General features: G+C 39.4%; 1 protein-coding gene across 21 annotated transcripts in view; it reads right to left on the reverse strand.

The window, feature by feature from the left end:
• SGIP1 (SH3GL interacting endocytic adaptor 1) overlaps positions 1 to 22,065 on the reverse strand; it is a 233,782-nt gene that overhangs the window by 202,885 nt on the left and 8,832 nt on the right. For 16 of the 21 annotated variants that reach the window (XM_081490837.1, XM_081490835.1, XM_081490822.1 and 13 more), the window contains exon 2: positions 21,893 to 22,024. In XM_081490837.1, coding sequence (XP_081346963.1) covers positions 21,893 to 21,902 — 10 coding nt within the window. In that variant the 5' untranslated portion in view covers positions 21,903 to 22,024. The remainder of the gene's footprint in view (positions 1 to 21,892; positions 22,025 to 22,065) is intronic. The other 5 variants (XM_081490832.1, XM_081490827.1, XM_081490816.1 and 2 more) reach the window with 1 other exon arrangement.

Raw genomic sequence — 22,065 nt, forward strand, 5'->3', positions numbered from 1 at the left:
AAAAATAAATAAAGTGGCAAAAAATAATACAAATGAATTTATTTACAAAACAGAAACAGAATCACAGCAAAAACAAGCTTATGGTTACCAAAGGAGAAGTGGGGGAAGAGGGGTAAATTAGGATTACTGGATTAACAGATACATAGTACTATGCATAAAATAGATAAGCAACAGGTATTTACTGTATAGCACAAGGACCTATATTCAATAACCTATAACTGAATAATCTGGAAAATACATTACATATATAACTGAATCACTTTGCTGTACACCTGAAAGGAAAGGAGTATGTCATGGCTGTATGTTGTCACCCTGCTTATTTAACTTATATGCAGAGTACATCATGCAAAATGCCAAGCAGGATGAAGCACAAGCTGGAATCAAGATTACCGGGAGAAATATCAATAGCCTCAGATACGCAGATGACACCACCCTTATGGCAGAAAGTGAAGAAGAACTAAAGAACCTCTTGATGAATGGGAAAGAGGAGAGTGAAAAAGTTGGCTTAAAACTCAACATTCAAAAAACTAGGATCATGGCATCCGGTCCCATCATTTCATGGCAAATAAATGGGGAAACAATGGAAACAGTGAGAGACTTTATTTTGGGGGGCTCCAAAATCACTGCAGATGGTGACTGCAGCCATGAAATTAAAAGACGCTTGCTCCTTGGAAGAAAAGCTATGACCAACCTAGACAGCATATTAAAAAGCAGAGACACTACTTTGCCGACAAAGGTCCATCTAGTCAAAGCTATGGTTTTTCCAGTAGTCATGTATGGATGTGAGAGTTGGACCATAAAGAAAGCTGAGTGCCAAAGAATTGATGCTTTTGAATTGTGATGTTGGAGAAAACTCTTGAGAGTCCTTTGGACTGCAAGGAGATCAAACCAGCCAACCCTAAAGGAAATCAGTCCTGAATATTCATTGGAAGGACTGATACTGAAGCTCCAACACTTTGGCCACCTGATGCGAAGAACTGACTTATTGGAAAAGACCCTGATGCTAGGAAAGATTGAAGGCAGGAGGAGAAGGGGACAATAGAGTATGAGATGGTTGGATGGCATCACTGACTCAATAGACATGAGTGTGAGCAAGCTCCGGGAGTTGGTGATGGACAGAGAAGCCTGGCACTCTGCAGTCCATGGGGTCACAGAGTCAGACATGACTGACCAACTGAACTGAACTGAATTGAAACTAACACGATATTATAAACCAACTATACATCAATTAAAAAGAAAAGAATAACCCTCATAGAGTTATAGTGAGAAACAGGTGATCTACCATTTATTCAGCCACTCAGAGCCCTTCACACTGATGAATTATACATAGCAATAATAATGAATATCGTTACTACCAGTCTCCAGTGATTGTGGCCAATTTTACCCCCAGAGAACCTACACAGTTTCAGACTATTGCATGCATTTGTCTTATATAGGGAGTTCACCTATACTGTTGTTTTTCCTGCTCTGACTGAAGAACTTGTAAAGAGGACAAGAAACACAGCGCATAGGTTAAAAAGCAATACCTAGGGCTGTCCTTGTATTTATTGCAGAATAAATAGCATAAATGCCCTATTTTGGGTTTATAAATAAACCTGGAAAAGATCTGCAAATTTTTATGCATCTCTAAAATATGCATTTTATTATAGTTATTGAGGACTGAGAAATCTGTTAGGAATATTAAAATCAAAAGCAGTGTTAAGTCTTATCTACAGTAAAGTTATTAATATGGTATTGGGAACTATAACCTTTTCCGAACCACACAGTCAGAATGACTTTATTTCTTATATCAAACAAAAGTGAACTGGTGATCGAATTGCCTCTAAAATGCTATAAAATAAAAATTCTATGATGTGCCCAACAGATTGTTAAGCAAAGGGGGGAATAGATTTCTCATTCTAGCATAGGAAAAGTGCTTTAAGTACTGAAAAGGTATTGCAAATTTCTCTGAAATGTCCAGTGCAGTCTATTAGTTTGCTTTATCATACAGTGCCATAGAAAACTATAATGTAAAATGTGAGAAACTGGAAACCAATTTGATTAAGAAGAATCAGAACAAAAACCTCCTGGATATAGTTTTTTTTTTTTTTTACCTCTACAATCATCTACTCATTTTTATTACCCAGAAAATTTTATGTGAGGTATTATGGATGTTTTATAGCATATAGAGAAATTGGACAGTAATCTCAAATTTACCATCTATCTGGTGAGAAGAAATAGGTAAGCATGTTGTGATTGTAACAGTTACCCATCAGTTGTGCTGATGATATCACTGTTTTTCTTGATGTGGCAATATGTTGAATATAATTTCTCAAAGGTTAAAAATTTGAAAAACAGTATTACTAAGTTTGAGAGTCAGATCAGTGTTCAAGTCCTAAATATTTAGGCAAGTCATAAACTCTCTTAATGGGCTTCCCTGGTGGCTCAGTGGTAAAGAATCCACCTGCCAATGCAGAAGATGCAGACTTGATTCCTGGGTTGGGAAGATACCCTGGAGAAGGAAATGGCAACTCACTCTAGTATTCTTGCCTGGGAAATCCGATGGACAGAGGAGCCTGGTGGGCTATAGTCCATGGGGTCGCAAAAGAGTCAGACATGACTTAGCAACTAAACAATAACAACAAACTCTCTCACCCTCGGTTTTCTTTTCTTATAATGGGAATAATTATCATAGCATCAAACTCAGAGAATTATTGTGAAGATTAAATGAGAAAAATGCTTATAAAGAATTTAAGAACAGTTTGTGGAATATAGCAGGGGCTCAAGAAATGGTAGCTAGTTTTAAATACATTGATAAATCTGAACTCTACCCAAACATTGCCTCTTCCTGGTGACGGCAGTAGTTATAGCAGTACTTACTTGTTAAGAGCAATTGTGAAATATTTCAGGGATAATGTCATTCTCAATCTTTCTTAGTATACAACATCTGGAGATCTAGGATTGTTCTAGGGCAGCTATCTTTCTATAAGCTCTAATTAGGGAATAGGAAGAAAGGAAGGGAGAAAGAAAGTCAATTATGAACAACTTCAGAAGAAGAGGAGATTCAGAGCTAATGGCTATAAAAAAACTGTTCCTCTCACTCATCAGCTTGGAATCAACAATTTACCATGCAGAGATGTCTGTATAACATGCTGCTGCTGCTGCTAAGTCGCTTCAGTCGTGTCCGACTCTGTGCGATCCCATAGACGGCAGCCTACCAGGCTCCGCCGTCCCTGGGATTCTCCAGGCAAGAATACTGGAGTGATAGGCACTGACAATTTAAAAAGTTAAAACCAGTTTCACAGCCTTTAAAATGAAGAAATGAAAAACTCTGAGAATTCGATTAATGGTGTAAGCTCTAAGACAGTGATGAATAAGAAAGACTTACTGGATATCAAAGGGAAGAAATATTCCCTCAGGCTTTTAATTCAGCCAGAACAGGTGCTTATGGTGTCGAGTGCGTGTAGCCATGGGCTCTTCAAAAGGGCTTAAACAGAGAGGGAGGCATTCTCCTTTTCTTTTGGAAAATCTAAAATGTTCATCTTCCCTTCTGGAACTGCCTAGCAACAAGGCAGTTGTCATGTTGGGATTTGGTTGGCATTCATTCAGGAGATAAAGCAATAAGATCAGGAGATCGGGAGCCTTCTAAGGAATCTGGGAGTGTCAAGGCATGGCTAGAACTCAAAGTGGCTAGTCTGAGAAGCTACTCAGAAAGCAGGTCAGAAATTAGGTAAGCTGGCAGGGGTCAGGGAGCACATACGCAGACCAGCTCCAGGCAAATCCCTGAGAACATAGTCTATAGACACTTTTGGAGCACCCTGTAGCAAGTTCTGGGAAAGCTCACTGAATCAAGGATATATACATGCAGTCATGGAATGCATGTGGTATTAACAATGACAATAACAATGATAATATAACAATAACAACTATGATCAGTTGAATGCAAAGGTCATAGGAAACATTTTTCATGCACAGTGTCATTTAATGCTTGCAACAACTTTGACTCACCCAACCTTACCAGGTTAGGACCCATATCTGAAAAGTTCTGTGACGTGGAAAACAAACTTTCTTATGGTTACCAAATTGGAAAGGGGATCAGGGAAGGATAGATAAGGAGTTTGAGATTAGCAGATACAAACTACTATATATAAAGAAGGTAAACAGCAAGGTCCTACTTGCACAAATTATTTAATGTGGATTTCTTTTCTAGAGTTTTCTGGTATCTTCTGTCTTCATGGCAACCCACTTCAAGTTAACGCATTGAAAAATAGAGCTCGTTGCTTTACTTGACAAACTTTGACTAAGATATTTAATATCCTGAAATAAACCATAATGTAAAAGTATATATATATATATACATAAGCATTTATATATATATATATCTGAATCACTTTGCTATATAACAGAAACTAACATAACATTGTAAATCAACTATATTTCAATAAAAATAAATGGCTCTGTTAGAACCCCATTCAGTGCTTCCTTCATAGCACTTCGCTCACTTGGAATCATTTCATCATCTGTATTAATGTTATGTCTTTGTTACTATACTGTAAACTCCAAAAGGTCTGATGTTTGCTCACCTTAGACACCTAGCACAATATTTTGAACCTCAATAAATACTTGTTGACAATCTTATGAATTTTTGGTAGAGTAAAACCTGAAAAAAGAAAGACACCCAAAACCCCCTGAAGCTCAAGCTTGCCCAAAGGCACACGTAAGTTGCAGAAGCAGGATTTGAATCCAGGTCTGGTGTGACTGCCAAGCTTGCACAAATGTCTGCTATGAATACTGAGAAAAGAAAAGCAGAGCCCTAAGTATCAAGAAGACTGGAACAGGAAGACCTGCCACCATCAGAAATGGAAAGATTCAGAGAGCACTGGCAGTTTTGGCACCTGCAGGTAGGCAGAGAGAGCTGTGTAGCTGGAGGCGTGCATGGGTGAGTCTAGTTAACGAATGTCAGGTAATGAAATTCAGAGAGGACAGAAGAGGTTTTTATGGAACCATCTGTAGGAAAGAATGGAACACTGAGAGGTCAAACTGTCAACAGCAAGGTCTCTTATTTACTTCTATCTTTCTGATCTGGCCTGGAGAGAAAGGCTCAATGATGAAAGTCAGCCTAATAAACTAACTGATTCAGTATCAAAGTGACTATCAAAGAATTGAAGTGCTTCAAAGACATTTAAAAACAGGTACATAAACCACCCCCACACACATGTTAGTGTACTTGGATCTTTAATATCTGCCATTTTTCACCTGTCAACATGCTTCTGAAAAAAAAAAAAATCTAATGCCAGAGCCATTTCTGTTAGAAAAAGAGTTGCATGAATATAGCCAAATTCTCATTTTGAGCCCTCAGATCTCAGCACGGATAGCACCAAGCTCTTGGGGGAAGGGCACCACAATTCCTTCTAATCTCTCTTAGCTTTCCCAAAATGAACGTAAAATTTAAATTATATCAGAGTATTTATTATTCATACACAGATGCAAGACAATCTCCTCTCAAAAAAAAAGAAAAAAAAAAAAAAACCCAAACCAAAAAACAGCCCTTCTCCCCACCAAACCAGCATGCCATCTGTAGCCACTCAAATTCATCCAACATTCACAGTAATTGTTTTAAAGACACAAATGGAAGTATCACCTTCTCCTAAAACTCCTCCAGTGGATTTCCACTGCCTCAGAATAAATTTTAGATCCGCCTCTGTTGCTCATAAACACATCCCTGACCTGAATTTTGTCTTCTTTCTTTCTTGCCTCCTTCCTGCTCCTTCCCTGATCTCCAGCCAACCTGGCTTTCCTTTTGTTCCTTAAGCTTAACAAGTCCTAGGTCTTTGACCCTTGCAAGCCTCAATCCTGAAGGATCTTCACGTGTCACAGTGTGAAGAAGTCAGCTCAAATGCCTTCTGGGACCCCCTAAAGAAGCATTTACCACCCTTCCCCATTCTCTTTCATATGATTCTTTGTTTTCAATTGATTTTACCACCATCTGAAATTCTCTTGTTTCTTCATTTGCTCTGTTAGTCTTCTCATAGGATGCAAGCTCCATGAGAGTGAGGACTCTGCATCTTGTTCACCTGTACCCCATACCTGGAACTATACCTGGATGCTGGCACACAGCATCCCAATGCCACCACTCTGTATCTTAGTCGAAGTTTGTCAAGAAAGCAATGAGCTCAATTCTTCAATGTGCTAACTTGAAGTGAGTTGCCATGAAGACAGAAGATACCAGAAAACTCTTGAAAAGAAATCCATATTAAATAATTTTATCTGGCACTTAGATTGAGCAGATTAGACTTTGCTGAAATTATATATTACGCTTTGTAACTAAGGCAACATAAATTTTAGTTGGACACACTTTTAAATGTATTTTAAATTGTCCCAACTACAAATTCACCATTAGAAATAATGTTTTTCCCATTTAATAGAATGATATACTATAGCATTCCCTGTTCAAATAAATAACTCACCAAATTAAGAAAGATGTTTCTCTTCTGGTATCCAGAATTGAAGAAAATCATTAGTATGCTTGAAAGGTGGAAGGCATAGGGGGAGGGTTTAACTCTAGCAGGGACGCATTCTGAAACCCTAGTACTAGATCACAGAATCCTAAAACTAGTTAGCACCTTCAAAATTACCTAATCTAACCTTTCACTTGAAAACAGAGCTTCCTAGATACTAAATGTAACAACAGCTCTTACACTACATTATATGAAAATTTGTAGCTTTCAAAATACTTCCACATATATTTTATGCTACATATTTATAACCTAGTGAGAAAGGCAGGAAAGTTCATATCATTTACCATCCTACATATGGGACAGTAAAGAGATAGTGACTTGCTCAAGTACATAACCAGAACCTTGAAACAAGCTGCAAAAAATCAATGCCTACCCACCTGGCAAATTCTTGGCCTCATTCCCACAGCTAATAAAGAATGGTGCCAAAAGATGTTCGAGTTTTTTTGAATTAAAATCAATTTTTCTTTCTACTCTTTGCTTTCTCTTCCCAATGTTATATGGATATCCAAGGTCCTTTGGACAGCAAGGAGATCAATCCAGTCAATTCTAAAGGAAATCAACCTTGAATATTCACTGGAAGAACTGATGCTAAAACTGAAGCTCCAATACTTTGGCCACCTGATGTGAAGAGCTGCATCATTGCAAAAAATCCTGATGCTGGGAAAGATTGAGGGCAAGAGGAGAAGGGGTAATAGAGGATGAGATGGTTGGATGGCATCATCGACTCAATGGACATGAGTTTGAACAAACTCCAGGAGATGAAGAGGGAAGCCTGGTGTGCTGCAGTCCATGGGTTCCCAAAGAGTCATACAGGACTCAGTGACTAAACAAAAACAAAGTCACCTCTACTGGCTGGGGTAGCGCCAGGCCTAGAACCCAAGACAAAACTTGTACTGCCTCACCAAGCTAACTTATTAAATGAAAACCAAGAATTCATACCATTTCATGAGACTTGGCATGAGCCATTCCAGCTCAAAACACTCATCAATCTCCAGTTAATGTCTCCAGTTAGTCTAAACGCCTAACACCAAAGAAATAGCAAAATAACATATGATGTTATGGAATATTATACAGCCAGCAAAATAATGTCTTTGGAGGTAATATCTTAAGCTGTCATAATGACAGCTACTAACATTTGTTGATCAAACATTTACTCTGTACCAAATACTATTCTTTAACTACATCATATATCACATATATTATAAAAATAATAACTATAGATAACATATCAAGTTCATTTAATCCTTATAATAACCTTTTTCACTGGGAATTATCTCATATAGAAGAAGAAACTGAGGAACAGAGGAGTTAAAAAATATTTTCCTAAGCTAGCATAGTTGGCAAGGGTAGAGCGATCAGGATTTGAATCTGGGAACTTTGTCTCCAGTTCCCATGCTCTCAACAAATATCCACGTCTAGGATAGTGATTACAATCTAATGGAAACTAAAAAAGTTATATATATAAACATAACACATTGGTTTCTTTGATATAAATCTGTATTTTTATTATAAAACTACTAAGAGCTAGCATTTATTGAGAGCTTAGTTCCAAGTGCAATCTGTATATAAATCTTATTTAATTCTCCACCACCTTGCAGTAGGTATTATGTCCTTTACTGATGAGATTGCTGAGGCTTAAAGAGCTTCAGCCTGTCTCTTCCCAAAGTCCGTATTCTACACTCAACAAATGGCAGCAGTAGTTATTGTTATTTTCTAATAATGAGATTACTGTTGATTTCAATTTCTTCTTTGTATCTTTCTAAGTTTTCTACAATGAAACCTTGTCTTCGTCTTCCTTAAAATGAGAGGAACACAAATAAAAGAGGCAGAATGTGTGAGATACTAGATTTAAGTGCATGCTCCTGGAACCAGAGTGTGAATCTCTGCCAGAGAGAGCCTACGCAGCAGATGGATGCTTTGGGGAGAGCAGAGTGAGCTGAGTTCTGGGTACTTCCTGGCATCCAGGAACCATGCTGAAGTCTTCTATGTGCCCAACAGAGTAATGCTGAGTAAGTCTTTACTATGGACCAACACTCTTCTAAATGTCTTACATGTATTAACTCATTTAATTTTCATGGTAACCACATGCTGGATTCCTTAAATATCCTCCATAGGGTCTGTGATCCCTTGACAGGACTCATTCATTCATTCACTGGATATTTGAGCACTTACACATGCCATGCATTGGTGATACAGAAATGATTAAGACATGGTCCCAGAGTCCTTGGTCCTTGGGGAAGGCACAAAGTAGGTACATGAACAGAAAATAGTAGCTAAGATTTATTGAGAGATTAACACTTTGCCTCAGTGCAACATCAACCCCACCTAAGTTTCTAGCCCACCAGTCTGTTCTGTGGACTTTGGCCTTACTATGCTGGTCTCCATGATCAAGTGAAAAATTTCCTTAAAAAATCTCTCTCCCTCTCTCTCTCAGCTTATTGGTTCTATATCTATGAAGAACTCTGAGTGCAAGTTGTGAACTTTCTGTTTAATCCTTAAGACTTTTATGTGATTAAATTACCATGAGAAAGATACAGTTATTATCACTCTTGGGCTTCCCAGGTGGTGCTAGTGGTAAAGAACACACCTGTCAATGCAGGAGACAAAAGAGATACGAGTTTGATCCTTGGGTTGGGAAGATCCCCTGGAGGAGGGCATGGCAACCCACTCCAGTGCTCTTGCCTGGAGAATCTCATGGGCAAACGAGCCTGGCAGACTACAGTCCATGGGGTTGTAAAGAGTTGGACATGACTGAGTGACTAAGCACATCACTCTCACTTTCCAGATAAGAAAACATGTTCACTGACTTCCTAAGGTCACACACATGAGATTTAACCCAGGTCTGACTGACTCCAAAGTCAGGGCTCTTAAACCTTCTGCTACTTGGCCTTGAAGAGTGGGAATTGAAAACTAAGTCAGCACAGGGCAGGGAGCACCTCACCCTCAACCTAGGAGACTGTGGGAAGGCTTCCTTCCTTAAAGGGGTTGCTTTTGTTTGACCTTGAATGATCAGAACAGACTGTTACCACACAGAGAAGGAAATGGACAGCATATGCAAGGGAAAGAGAAGGCAAGGAGCTCCTGTCTGGCCCATGCAATGAGACATGAGGGCATACAGTGGCCCACGTGTGAAAATGTTGCCCAGTACACAAAGACATTTGGACCTTGCCTTAAAAGCATGAGGAACAATCAAAGGCAGGTGAGGAAAGTGATCTCTCTGATGGCTGTGAAGAGGATGGATTGGAAGGTGGAAACAGCAAGGTCTGGTCAGATGCAGTAGCAGGGGATGAAAAAGATAGAACGGAGTCAGGAAGGATAATCAACAGTTCTTGAGGACCTCCTGACATGAGGTAGTCAGAAAGGAGGAACTGGAAATGAATCCCAACACTGACTCTGCCTTGGCTGCTTTGTAGACACAGTTCTTTGAATTAGGGGCACAACAAGGCTAAGAGAAACTTAATGGTTAAGGTCAATAGCACAGGAGTAGGGTTCTACCTGCTGCAGGGCTTACAAAATACTTTCTATCATTGCTACCATATACCAGTGCTGTGGGCAATTTTTCATATGTCATTTTTCAGTGATTCACTAAGGGCATTTATAAAAGCTGGGTGTACTGGGTGCACAGCTAGAGCATCAGTATTCTAGTTTTAGGCACTGTTTTTCAACTTAGGGAAACTGCTCATTGTAGGAAAAGCAAAGTGACATCATCTCAGCTGGCAGGGGTGCCCTGGAATGTGATGTTGAGATAAGTGCTGAGGCCAGAGAGAAAGATGACCATGATTGATTAGTGATGTCTGCTACAGACAATGAAGGGATAGTATAGGACATAGACACTGAGAATAGAGGATTATAGAATATGTTAGTAATTAACAGTATGGCGAACAGAAGAGAGAACTCTGTAAGGCTTCTCTGCAAAGAGATGCAGCAATAACCTACCTGAAAAGCAAAATAGCAAGCCGTAATGCCTAGCCACCAAAGGTAACAGACCCACATGTAACAACCAATCTGAGAGAGAGCCATCTGAAAAAGAAGCTGGCATTTGCATCACACCCTTTCGATGTTTTCATATTTATGATCTCTTTTGATTTTCATGACAACTCTGAGGGCGGGAGCCAGCATTACCGCTACCTTACAAATGGGGAGGGTGAGGCCAAAGCAGGTCCAGAACTCACTCAAGGTTGCATAACTATTCTGGAGATAAAGTCTTTCCAGGTCCTCTTCCTTCCCTTTGCACACCCCTGACTCACTGACAGCATCTGCTATGGCAGCCCAGGACAAAGCTATAAATGGGCCCATTGTATGTGTACTCAGTAGAGAGATGGCCCTGGGGACACATTCATTTGTGTGCCTTTGGGCAGTTACCCAACCAGCCCCAGCACCTTTGAACGTGAAAGGCACCACAGGTTCCAAGTCTTTGTCTATTCACATTTTTGGAATCATTACTAAAATAAACTTTGACTTGTCCTCTTGTACAGAGAATAAAAATCCTCGGGAAGGTTGTTTCACTTGGCTTTGGTTTCCTCAACTGCAAAATGAGGCTGGACTTGATTGGTTCATCTTCCAGGGTAGCACACATCATCACACTTTCATGATAATGGCTAAGGCTTTCATGGAATCTCAGTGAACAACCAGTTGTCCTTCTCAGGGAGAAAGGGCTATTGTTTCTAGCAGGAGCCAGCCTTTTGATAAAGTGTTTTGTACAATGCAAGCTGTGAAAGTTTAGAGTCCACAGGACTAGTGATATCATATGTCCCTTCCCATGATAAAATTCGAGGAATCGGTCAGTGTCATTGAAAGGAGCTCACTGGACTTAAACACTCCTGCTTAGCTGGACATCTTCAGAATGGTGGCTGGTCTGGAGGCTCATGATCTGATAATAAAATTAACTTGTTTATTTCTGAAGAAGGCTCTTGAAATATCAGTCAAATTTAGATGATCTGTTGTTGGCTTGTCAGCCAGAGACTTGGGCTAAATTTCAGACACCAGCCAGATTTTCCAATTACAGCATTATACAAATAAAGAGCACTTGACTAGGAATCAAGATTGGCTCATAAATGCTGGTTCTGCCTTTTGGTAAGGCAGTCATTTTGAACAAGTCACTTAACATCATTGAGCCTTGGATGCCTTCTGTTTGAAATGAGGATAGTAATACCTATTTATACCACACAGAGACAGTGTAGAATAAAATATGTACATGAAGATGTGGTACTACTATATACTAGATCTAAGCTTCTGAAGATGGAGTCTATAGCTGCCTCTTTTTTCAGTCATATTCACTGGGCCTAACACTGTAGCTGAGACTAAAGAAAAAGCTTCAGATATACCTGGTAAATGAATGAACATTTTGGAAACTTTGACGTCTGTGCATCACATAATCTTACGCCTATGTCCTAAGTGAGCATAATTCCCTTCTACTGTTTGTTAAAGATATGTGACATGGATCACTCTGGGTTTTTTTTTTTAAAAAAAAGGCTAAAATACTAGTACATAATAGAAGTCTATATGAACCCAGGAGAAACAAAAGTCTCTGATACATAGTCAAAAAATTTGTGAATTGGTGTGGTTATGATTCTGACATCATTTGTCATGGAGCTCTATCTTTTGCATGGAAATGTTCAAGCCTAGAATTGTAGTTGAACTCTCAGCTCTAACTTTGGGCTTGGAACCATTAGCCAAGGTAAGAGCATGATATGCCTCCACTTACTGAAAGAAAGGCGATGCCAAAGGATGCTCAAACTACCGCACAATTGCACTCATCTCACATGCTAGTAAATTAATGCTCAAAATTCTCCAAGCCAGACTTCAGCAATACGTGAACCGTGAACTTTCAGATGTTCAAACTGGTTTTAGAAAAGGCAGAGGAACCAGAGGTCAAATTGCCAATATCTGCTGGATCATTGAAAAAGCAAGAAAGTTCCAGAAAAACATCTATTTCTGCTTTATTGACTATGCCAAAGCCTTTGACTGTGTGGATCACAATAAACTGTGGAAAATTCTGAAAGAGATGGGAATACCAGACTATCTGACCTGTCTCTTGAGAAACCTGTATGCAGGTCAGGAAGCAACAGTTAGAACTGGACATGGAGCAACAGACTGGTTCCAAATAGGAAAAGGAGTACATCAAGGCTGTATATTGTCACCCTGCTTATTTAACTTCTATGCAGAGTACATCATGAGAAACGCTGGGCTGGAAGAAACACAAGCTGGAATCAAGATTGCCGGGAGAAATATCAATAACCTCAGATATGCAGATGATACCACCCTTATGGCGGAAAGTGAAGAAGAACTGAAGAGCCTCTTGATGAAAGTGAAAGAGGAGAGTGAAAAAATTGGCTTAAAGCTCAACGTTCAGAAAACTAAGATCATGGCATCTGGTCCCATCACTTCATGGGAAATAGATGGGGAAACAGTGGAAACAGTGTCAGACTTTATTTTTTGGGCTCCAAAATCACTGCTGATGGTGATTGCAGCCATGAAATTTAAAGACGCTTACTCCTTGGAAGGAAGCTTATGGCCAACCTAGATAGCATATTTAAAAGCAGAGACATTACTTTTTCAACAAAAGTCCATCTAGTCAAGGCTATGGTTTTTCCAGTGGTCATGTACGGATGTGAGAGTTGGATGGTGAAGAAAGCTGAGCGCCGCAGAATTGATGCTTTTGAATTGTGGTGTTGGAGAAGACTCTTGAGAGTCCCTTGGACTGCAAGGAGATCCAATCAATCCATCCTAAAGGAGGTCAATCCTGGGTGTTCATTGGAAGGACTGATGTTGAAGCTGAAACTCCAATACTTTGGCCACCTCATGCGAAGAGTTGCCTCATTGGCTGCTGCTGCTGCTGCTACTGCTAAGTCGCTTCAGTCGTGTCCTACTCTGTGCGACCCCATAGCTGGCAGCCCACGAGGCTCCGACATCCCTGGGATTCTCCAGGCAAGAATACTGGAGCGGGGTGCCATTGCCTTCTCCGTGACTCATTGGAAAAGACCCTAATGCTGGGTAGGATTGGGGGCAGGAGGAGAAGGGGATGACAGAGGTTGAGATGGTTGGATGGCATCACTGACTCGATGGACATGGGTTTGGGTAGACTCCGGGAGTTGGTGATGGATGGAGAGGCCTGGCGTGCTGCAATTCATGGGGTCACAAAGAGTCGGACACGACTGAGCGACTGAACTGAACTGAACTGACTGAAATATGGGGGAAGAATGAGTCTGACAGGCACCATCGTAAGACAGTCATAGAACCAATGTCAGAATAACAGGCTTCTGAATACCCACCTATTTCCTGACACATGGATAACACAGGCTCATGCAGACTGCTTTCTGCAAAAGGAAACTGACTTTCCTATCATTGAAGAGGATCCAGCAATCCCACTTCTGGTTGTTTGTCTGAAGAAAACAAAAACACTAGTTCTAAAAGATACATGCATCCCAGTGTTCATCACAGCCTTATTTACAATAGTCAAGATGTGGAAACAATCTAAGTGTCCCTCAACAGATGAATGAATAAAGAAGATATGATAAATACTTGAAAAAAGTGAAAGTGTTAGTTGCTCAGTTGTGTTCAACTCTTTGCAACCCCATGGACTATAGCCCAGCAGGCTCCTCTGTCCAAGGGATTCTCCAGGCAAGAATACTGGAGTGGGTAGCCATTCTATTCTCTAGGGGATCTTCCTTACCCAGGGATAAAACCCTGGTCCTCTACACTGCAGGCAGATTCTTTATCATCTGAGCCACCAGAGAAAGAACCTAGAAACTGCTTGCAATGCAGGAGACCCAGGTTTGATCACTGTGTCAGGAAGATGCCCCAGAGAAGGGAATGGCTACCCACTCTCGTATTCCTGCTTGGAGAATTCCTTAAGTGGTATTATTTACTTACTCAGCCATAAAAGAGAATGACATCTTGCCATGTGCAACAACATGGGTAGACCTGGAGGGTACTGTGTTAAGTGAAATAAATCAGACAGAGAAAGACAAATACTGTTTATTTTCACTTATATGTGGAATCCTTATATGTTGGCTTCCCTGGTGGTTCAGACGGTAAAGTGTCTGCCTGCAGTGAGGGAGACCCAGGTTCGATCCCTGGGTTGGGAAGATCACCTGGAGAAGGAAATGGCAACCCACTCCAGTACTCTTGCCTAGAAAATTCCATGGACTGAGGAGCCTGGTAGGCTACAGTCCACGGGATCACCAAGAGTTGGACACAACTGAGCAACTTCACTCACTCATATGTGGAATCCAAAAATCAAAACTGATAAACAGATATAATAGAACAGAAATAAACTCACAGATACAGAGAACAAATTAGTGGTTGCCAGAGGGGAGGAGGGTGGGGGAACAGGTGAAATAGGTGAAGGTACAAACTACCAACTATAAAATAAATAATAGGGATATAATGTACAGCACAGGGAAAACAGTCAATAATATTATAATAACTTTGTATGGTGAGTAATCTATAAAAATATTGAATCACTATATTATATACCAGACACTAATGTAATATTGTAGGTCAACTATATTTCAATCAAAAAAAGAGAAAGGGACTCATGGGTATTTGTGTCTATTTGTTCTTACTTCTTTGAGTCTCTCTCTTAAACATTCCCCTGACCTTTGCTCCAGACACACTGGCCTCCTTGCTGTTCTACCCACATTCTGAGCCTTTCACAAGCTCTCCCCACTGCTACTTTGGATTGTTCCTCCAGATAATTACTTGACTGCTCACTCCCTTCCCTCCCTCAAGCCTTTGCTTAAATGTCTTCTCAGAGAAGCTCTGTGCAGGCAGGAATCTGTTTTATTCACTACTGAGCCTCTAGCACCTAGAACAATGTCTAACACCTAGTATGCATTCAATATACAATTTTTAATGCATAAATAGTTCTATGTTCAGAGCTACATAGGAGAGTTGCATAAATGCATTTCTGTTTTTCAGCACAGCAAAAGCAAAGATGCAAAACAAACTTGCAGCACACGTGTAATAGGACAGTAGAGGAAGAATAAAGCAGTAAGAGCAGATATAGTAATATATCTGAATCATTTTTTGTGTGTCAGGAAAAGTACCCTTTGAGGTGGGAGGAAGAGGAGTCAATTATAAGAATTCAAACCTTAGAGGGAGTGAATATGTGGAATCCAAATCATTCAGCAGGTGCCAGAGACTCTTAGAGCTGGAATTTCTAGAGGGATGACAGATCAACGCTCATACTTTGTTTGCAAGGAAACAGAACTCCAGGAAGGTAAAGTAATCCTCTTCACACACGTAGCCAAGAAGTCACAACACTTCAGACTCAAAGCTAAGTCTAATGTCCGGGTCCATGGACTTTCAAACAAAAAATCCAATCTGCACAAATTCAGCAAACATATTGAGTTTATAAGATTCACAAATTCTCCAGTCAAGACTAATTTGACATCTGAAAAACCTCACATCCATCACATTGCCACTGCATGCACAAATATGCCATACAACGTTACTTTTGTTTACATACATTAATTTACTTACAATACTTTCCCAAATTCCAAATGCCTGGCTCTATAGGCATTATTTTCAGATCTGGTCATAACCCAGAGAAAAGGAAATAGAACCCAGAATGAAAAGGAAGAATTGAAGAATGAGAAAAGTGGAGAAAGGAAGGCAAAAATACAAGGAAAGCAGAAGGGAGAGAAAAAAGAAAAAAATGTACAGGATATTGACAACAATGCCTCTGGGAATATCTTTGAATAGCTCTGCTATAATTTGTCTCTTTCTATTATGAAATCATTTCCTTGGAGCTAATCCCCAAAATTATTCAAGCTCAAGTACATGGTTTCAAATGGACTATTTCTTTCCTTTTGCTCCTCAAAAGGTATTATCTGTATCTTACAATTAGCACTCCGCAATAGGTATATTTCCCTAGTTATCTCATGTTTATAGATCTTGTTTCTCCAGGAAAAATATAGATTTGAGAATTTATTTTTGTTACATTCACCATAATACCCCAAATAATACTTTACAATGTACACTATGAAGTGATCAGAGTCACTTACATCTGGTTTTATTCACTTAGTCAATAAATAAACATCTAAGCATCCACTCTGCATCGAGAGATAAGGACAAAGAGGGGAATGATGGACCTAATTCCTGCCCTCATGGAGCTTGCCTCTGAGTCAGAGATTCAGACAACACACCGTTAAACAACCACAGATCATAAATATAGCTCTTAGGAAAAACAAGAGACTGAGATGGACTCAGTGCCCAGGGTGTGTGTCTGGGAGCCTGGAATGACAAGGATGGGAGGGAAGGCCTCCAGACAAGGGGGCAGTATTGCTGTGACCACAGAAGAATTAGTTACTCCATGAGCTGGAAAAACAGTGTTTTTGGCAGGGCAAAAGCCCTGAGGGCAGGAAAGTATTTGCTCTAGACAATCTGAGACAGGTAACAAAGCCGTTGGTGTACGTGACATACTAGATGAGCTTGAAGCACAGAAGGCCAGAGCTCCTGGCTCCTGTAACTCCTTTACAATCATCTTTCTCCCTTTCTTAATTCTATTTGTGAGTTTCCATAATGCAAGTGAGGCTTCCCTGGTCGCTCAGTGGTAAACATTCTGCCTGCCAATGCAGGATACACGGCTTCGACCTCTGGGTCTAGAAGATCCATCCCCTGGAGGAGGAAATGGCAGCCCACTCCAGTATTCTTGTCTAAAAAACCCCAGGGACAGAGGAGCCTGGCAGGCTACAGTCCATGGGATTGCAAACAGTTGGACATGACTGAGCGACTAAGCACAGCACAACACAGCACAAACCACAATTATGAAAGTAAAATTGAACATAATTTAAAAATCCAGCATTTAGTGTCTCTTTAGAGACTCTAAAAATACCCCAAAAAATTCCTTTGAAATTTCTCTCCGTCTCCTCATTGTCCTCTAGTAAACCTTCTTGCCCTCAAATAGCAATATTAGAAACTGAAAACACATTTAATGTCACTGTTTTCTTTCGGCTAACTACTATATAAAATGTCATGTTCTTTATACATTTCATGGCAAATATTTAGTTTCAGGTAGATAATCTTTGATGGACTTAGAGAATACAACCACTGTTTATATCATTATGGCTACAGAAAAATTTGTTTCAAGTGACCGTTTCACAGACAAGCTCAGGAACATAAAAACTGTGAGTTGCTGACTTCCTGCAACTTGTTTATTTGAAACATGGATAGCATATGTGCCAAATCCAAGAGAGAAAATTATTCAGTCTTCCAGCATGGTTTATCTAAGTTAATTTTTTTTAAAGACTACATGTTCTTTTAGAGATTTAAAGTTGACCTTGGGAATTAGATGGGAATTTATACATAAAAGGAGGCTTTTTCCAACCCTGAGCCCTTTAAGGAGAGAAATTGCATAAGGAATGGAATATACATTAAAATCTCATATGCCTCCTTAAGATTTTCCAAAATAACATCACTATTTCTGGGAAGGGAATTGATAGAAAAGTGAGAAGCAGTCCCTTTAAAACTTCTTAGCTAACTACAAAATGAACAGTTGCAGCTTCAAAATGCTTTGTTCCTTTTTGATTATAGCAAAGAATTTTCCAAACAAATAAACTTCATTTCTAGATAGGGGAAAGAAAAGCTTTTACCATTACAAGGTTCATTGCAACAACAGAAGATCAGTTAACCTAGAATTGCTTAAATTTTTCTAAACATTGATTTTGGAGATAATAGGTATTAACAAGGAATTGAGAAGTGTGATTCTGTGAGTACTCACATTTGAAAGAGAGACAGATGCAACCAATAAAACTTAAGTCCTAGTTTTCAATCAGGTTAACATGTCCACTTCGATACAAAGCAAAAAGAAAAAGTTCATATAAAAATGTTATGGGGGATCAAAACTAGGAGCTTTGTGATGAACATAGGTCCAAAATGTATTTTCCTATTTTTTTACCTCAATGTATTAGTTTTTATTCTTGTAGTTTAGAAATAGTACTGCAGAAGCACTCAGTGCAGAATATACTTACTGATAGGTTATTGTGACTAATAAAGACAATAAAATTTATTAAATTAATCTGCACATTGCAATTAAACCCAGTGAATCCTTAAAATATGCTTGCTAACTTTAAAAATTATTTTAGGATGAAACCATTGGCACCCCCAAACTTTTCTTTCCAGTAAAACTTCGAAGAACCTCAATAGGGAACTGACAACATCAGCACTTTTAGTCCAGTTCTGCCAGGCAAGGGAAAACTTCCCATACTGCCTTACAAATTAACAAATGTCCCTGGAAACCCTGACTCAGTTTCACTTACCTTAAAAAAAAAAAAAGTAGCTAAAAGGTCATTTTCAAACTTTAATAATAACATATGTAAAACAACAAAATCCTTGAACAGTTGCTCTAATCACACAGACTGCACTCTAAGCTTGGCCAATACACACACCCTTTATGAGTATTGATAATTCCCTTTGCTCATCCTCTTTCCCTTCATAGTCATACTACTTAAGGCTCCACATCACATGATATTCGTAGGAAAGACCCAATATCAACCATTGCCAAAAAAATTTTTAAATGTAGAAATCAACAAATCAAGTCCCTTAAAATACACTTTTGAAAGAAAAATATTTGAAAAGAGTCATGGAGCCACAAAGTATAATACCAGTAACGTGCTTGAGGTCCCTGCAGAATTATTTCACTGCCTTCTGTGATACTGGAAATCAGTGGGGAGGTAGTAACAATGCTCCTCTATGGCCAGAATTTCCAACAGACATTGAATGAATGGAGCATATATCCTATTCCATCAAAATGAGAACACAAAAGTAAACAACGAGCAATTCTGATGAATATTTGTTTACTCTTGCTTTACACAAAGTAGAGAAGCAGCTTTGAAAACTTGCCATGGCCATGCTTTTCCTGAACATTAATAAATATCAAAACACATACATGCAAATGTGAGTTCTCTCCCTTTCTAGAATAATGTATATGGGCAGATGACATATGTGTGTATAACTGTGCATGAGTGTCTGTGTGTGTGTGATTGTGTGTGTCACATGTATTAATTGAGAAGACATAGCATTTTAACTACCTGGATGATTGGTGACACATTCTCTAAGCCCACTGATGTTTGGTAGACAGCTGCCATGACTGGATTTTAGGTTCCTTTTAGGGGGTTTCTTATCTTTCCAATGCTATCTTGATAGACAGAAGCCTAGCCTCCTCTAGGGAAGAGTTAAGTGGGAATGATAACTGCTATGACACACTTTCAGAGTAAGAGCATTTCAGAGGTGAAATTGTGAGATGCATTATCAGAAACTTGCATATATTGGCAGAAAGGCTGGCATCTAAGTTGGAAGGCCATTGATAGGCAAAGTGGACTTCTGGTTAAGATTCCCACCAGCCTTTCTAAGGTCACTGAACCAAGAAGATAATAAGTCTTGAATAGCACTGAAGCAGGAACTATAGGTAGATTAAAAAATATTAGTTTCATTTAAATTTTTAAGCCCCTGGAAACACCTGTCCAATTTCTTTTGCAAGGATCTGATGGATGGGAACCGCACCCCTAGTGTCACCTTTAATTCCTAACAGTGTTAAGATAACATCCTTCATTAGATAAAATTGGCAAACGCAGAGAAATAGTGTTAATTCAGCTCCAACACAAGTCTTTGTTACAGTTTTCCTTTCAGTGTAGTCAGCTCAGATAAGCTTATCACAGGGCTTTGAGCTGACATTCTGGGATAGCACAATAGACAATATTACCAGAAGAATCATTAACAAGCATCAAAAAATATTACTTCCTTCAGAGATAATTTCGTCCATAGTTTATAAGGCAAGAAGCAAATCTTCCACTTCCCTGTGTAAGATTAAAATCTAATCAGAATGTGTGTAGATTTATTAAGAAATGCTACATGAAATTTAGCTGGAGAAATCTAGTACCTCTATAGACACATTTTTTTCTGAAGAGTGCCATGCACATGAGGTTCTAATTGAAAACTCCTTCAGTAATGCTCTTTCTGTTTGTCTTGCCTTGTTATTCAAAGGTTAAATTCAGTTTGAATTAATGAAAATGATTTAATCTTATATCATTAGTAAACTTAGTTTATTTAGGCCTGTGTTTAAAGAACTAGCTTAAGAACCCTTTGCAAACAAGACTAGGCTCCATAACAAAATGATACCCAATTTCTCTTTTAAGGCTATTTTCTAAAATCTGTGGGCCATGACTATAGAGTTCTTCACTCCCCCAAATCACATTAGCAATGTTTGACATGATGACAGAGAGAGCAAAAAGAATTCATTTCTGCCAAATAAGTATAGGCAACACTGCTGTTTTTCTTTTTGTTTTTTTCCACAACCATTCTCTTATTCCATTTTGGTAAATTTCTAAGGAATGTTTCAAATCTGTAAGACAGACCTTGACTTAAGAGGTGGCCTCTCTGCCATTTTCATGGCAGATTTGAGACCCATTATGCACTCGATTCTGCATTGTGAAATCCAGGCTGGGGACAAATTTCTGCCTGTCATCTTAGGAAAGGCCAGGAGTTTTGCACCATCCTGTAGTGTGAAAGCAGAAAATCAAAGCCAGGGTTGGGCTGCCTGCTTCTTTCCTAATCAGCTTGCTGCTTTTCTGAGGCAATCTTGGTTGTCACCATGTCAAGCTTAGAAGGGTAGTTTAGTAGAATAAAATGTAGTTTAAATAACACCTCCCCCAGGAAAGTTCCTCTTTACACTTAATATTGAATGCAAAAAGCTAATCAGTTAATTTGATGCTTGGCTAAGAACCATGGCACAGGGAACACATTTAAGAAGCACAAAATTCTTTTTAAAAAAACCTGATAAGAGCCCGAACAAGAAGACAAGAGTCCCAGATATTTTCCTCACATCATTCATTCTGTTGCAATGACAGCCTCCTAAAACTAGAGCCTGTGGACAAAATGAAACCTCTCACCCCAAGGGTATGATGTAAATTGCAAAGATATAAATATCTTAGAAGAATTTTTAAAATTTTTAAACAGTTCACTGAAAATGACAGCATGGCTAACTCTGTCAATGACCTCTCCTATCTACTGTCAATTTCAGAAGGCAAGTTTCCACTGTAAATGTTTAATCAGTATAGTCCCAGGAACCCAGAGCAGAAAACCTTATCTTCTCTCCCAACTTCTCTGCTTTGCAAGCTCTTTCCTAGCTCTATCTCAGTTCCTTGCAAGCACTTTAGGTTTTTCTCTCTCATAAGAGCTGGGAGCTCTGTAGGTTCTGAGCTAAACAGAAGCCCTGTGCTTTGATTCCATTAGTCTGAGCCCTGGTCCGCTGCAAGCAAACTGCAGCATTTCTGTTTGCACATCCTGGCAACCGGGTTCTAGACCAGCCACAAACACAGGCTGCACACATATTTCAACGCTGTTCTCCCTAAACCTTGCCTGTAGCCAGTCAACCACAACAGAAAGCATCCTACCTTCCATCATGGTGGCAGAATTGCATTCCTTAATTTCCAAAGAGTCTGAAAAAACACAGGAGGATACGAGTCCAGGTCTCAGCTTAAGGCGTCGCAACGTTGCTGTCGCCGAGATATCTGCTGTGTCCGCTGCTGAAGCCAAAGGAGACAAGTGTTAACCCCAAAGATAGGCC

Source organism: Giraffa tippelskirchi, chromosome 5 (genome assembly GCF_054371585.1).
Source record: "Giraffa tippelskirchi isolate mGirTip1 chromosome 5, T2T-mGirTip1v1.2.pri, whole genome shotgun sequence".
NCBI classification, from domain to species: domain Eukaryota; kingdom Metazoa; phylum Chordata; class Mammalia; order Artiodactyla; family Giraffidae; genus Giraffa; species Giraffa tippelskirchi.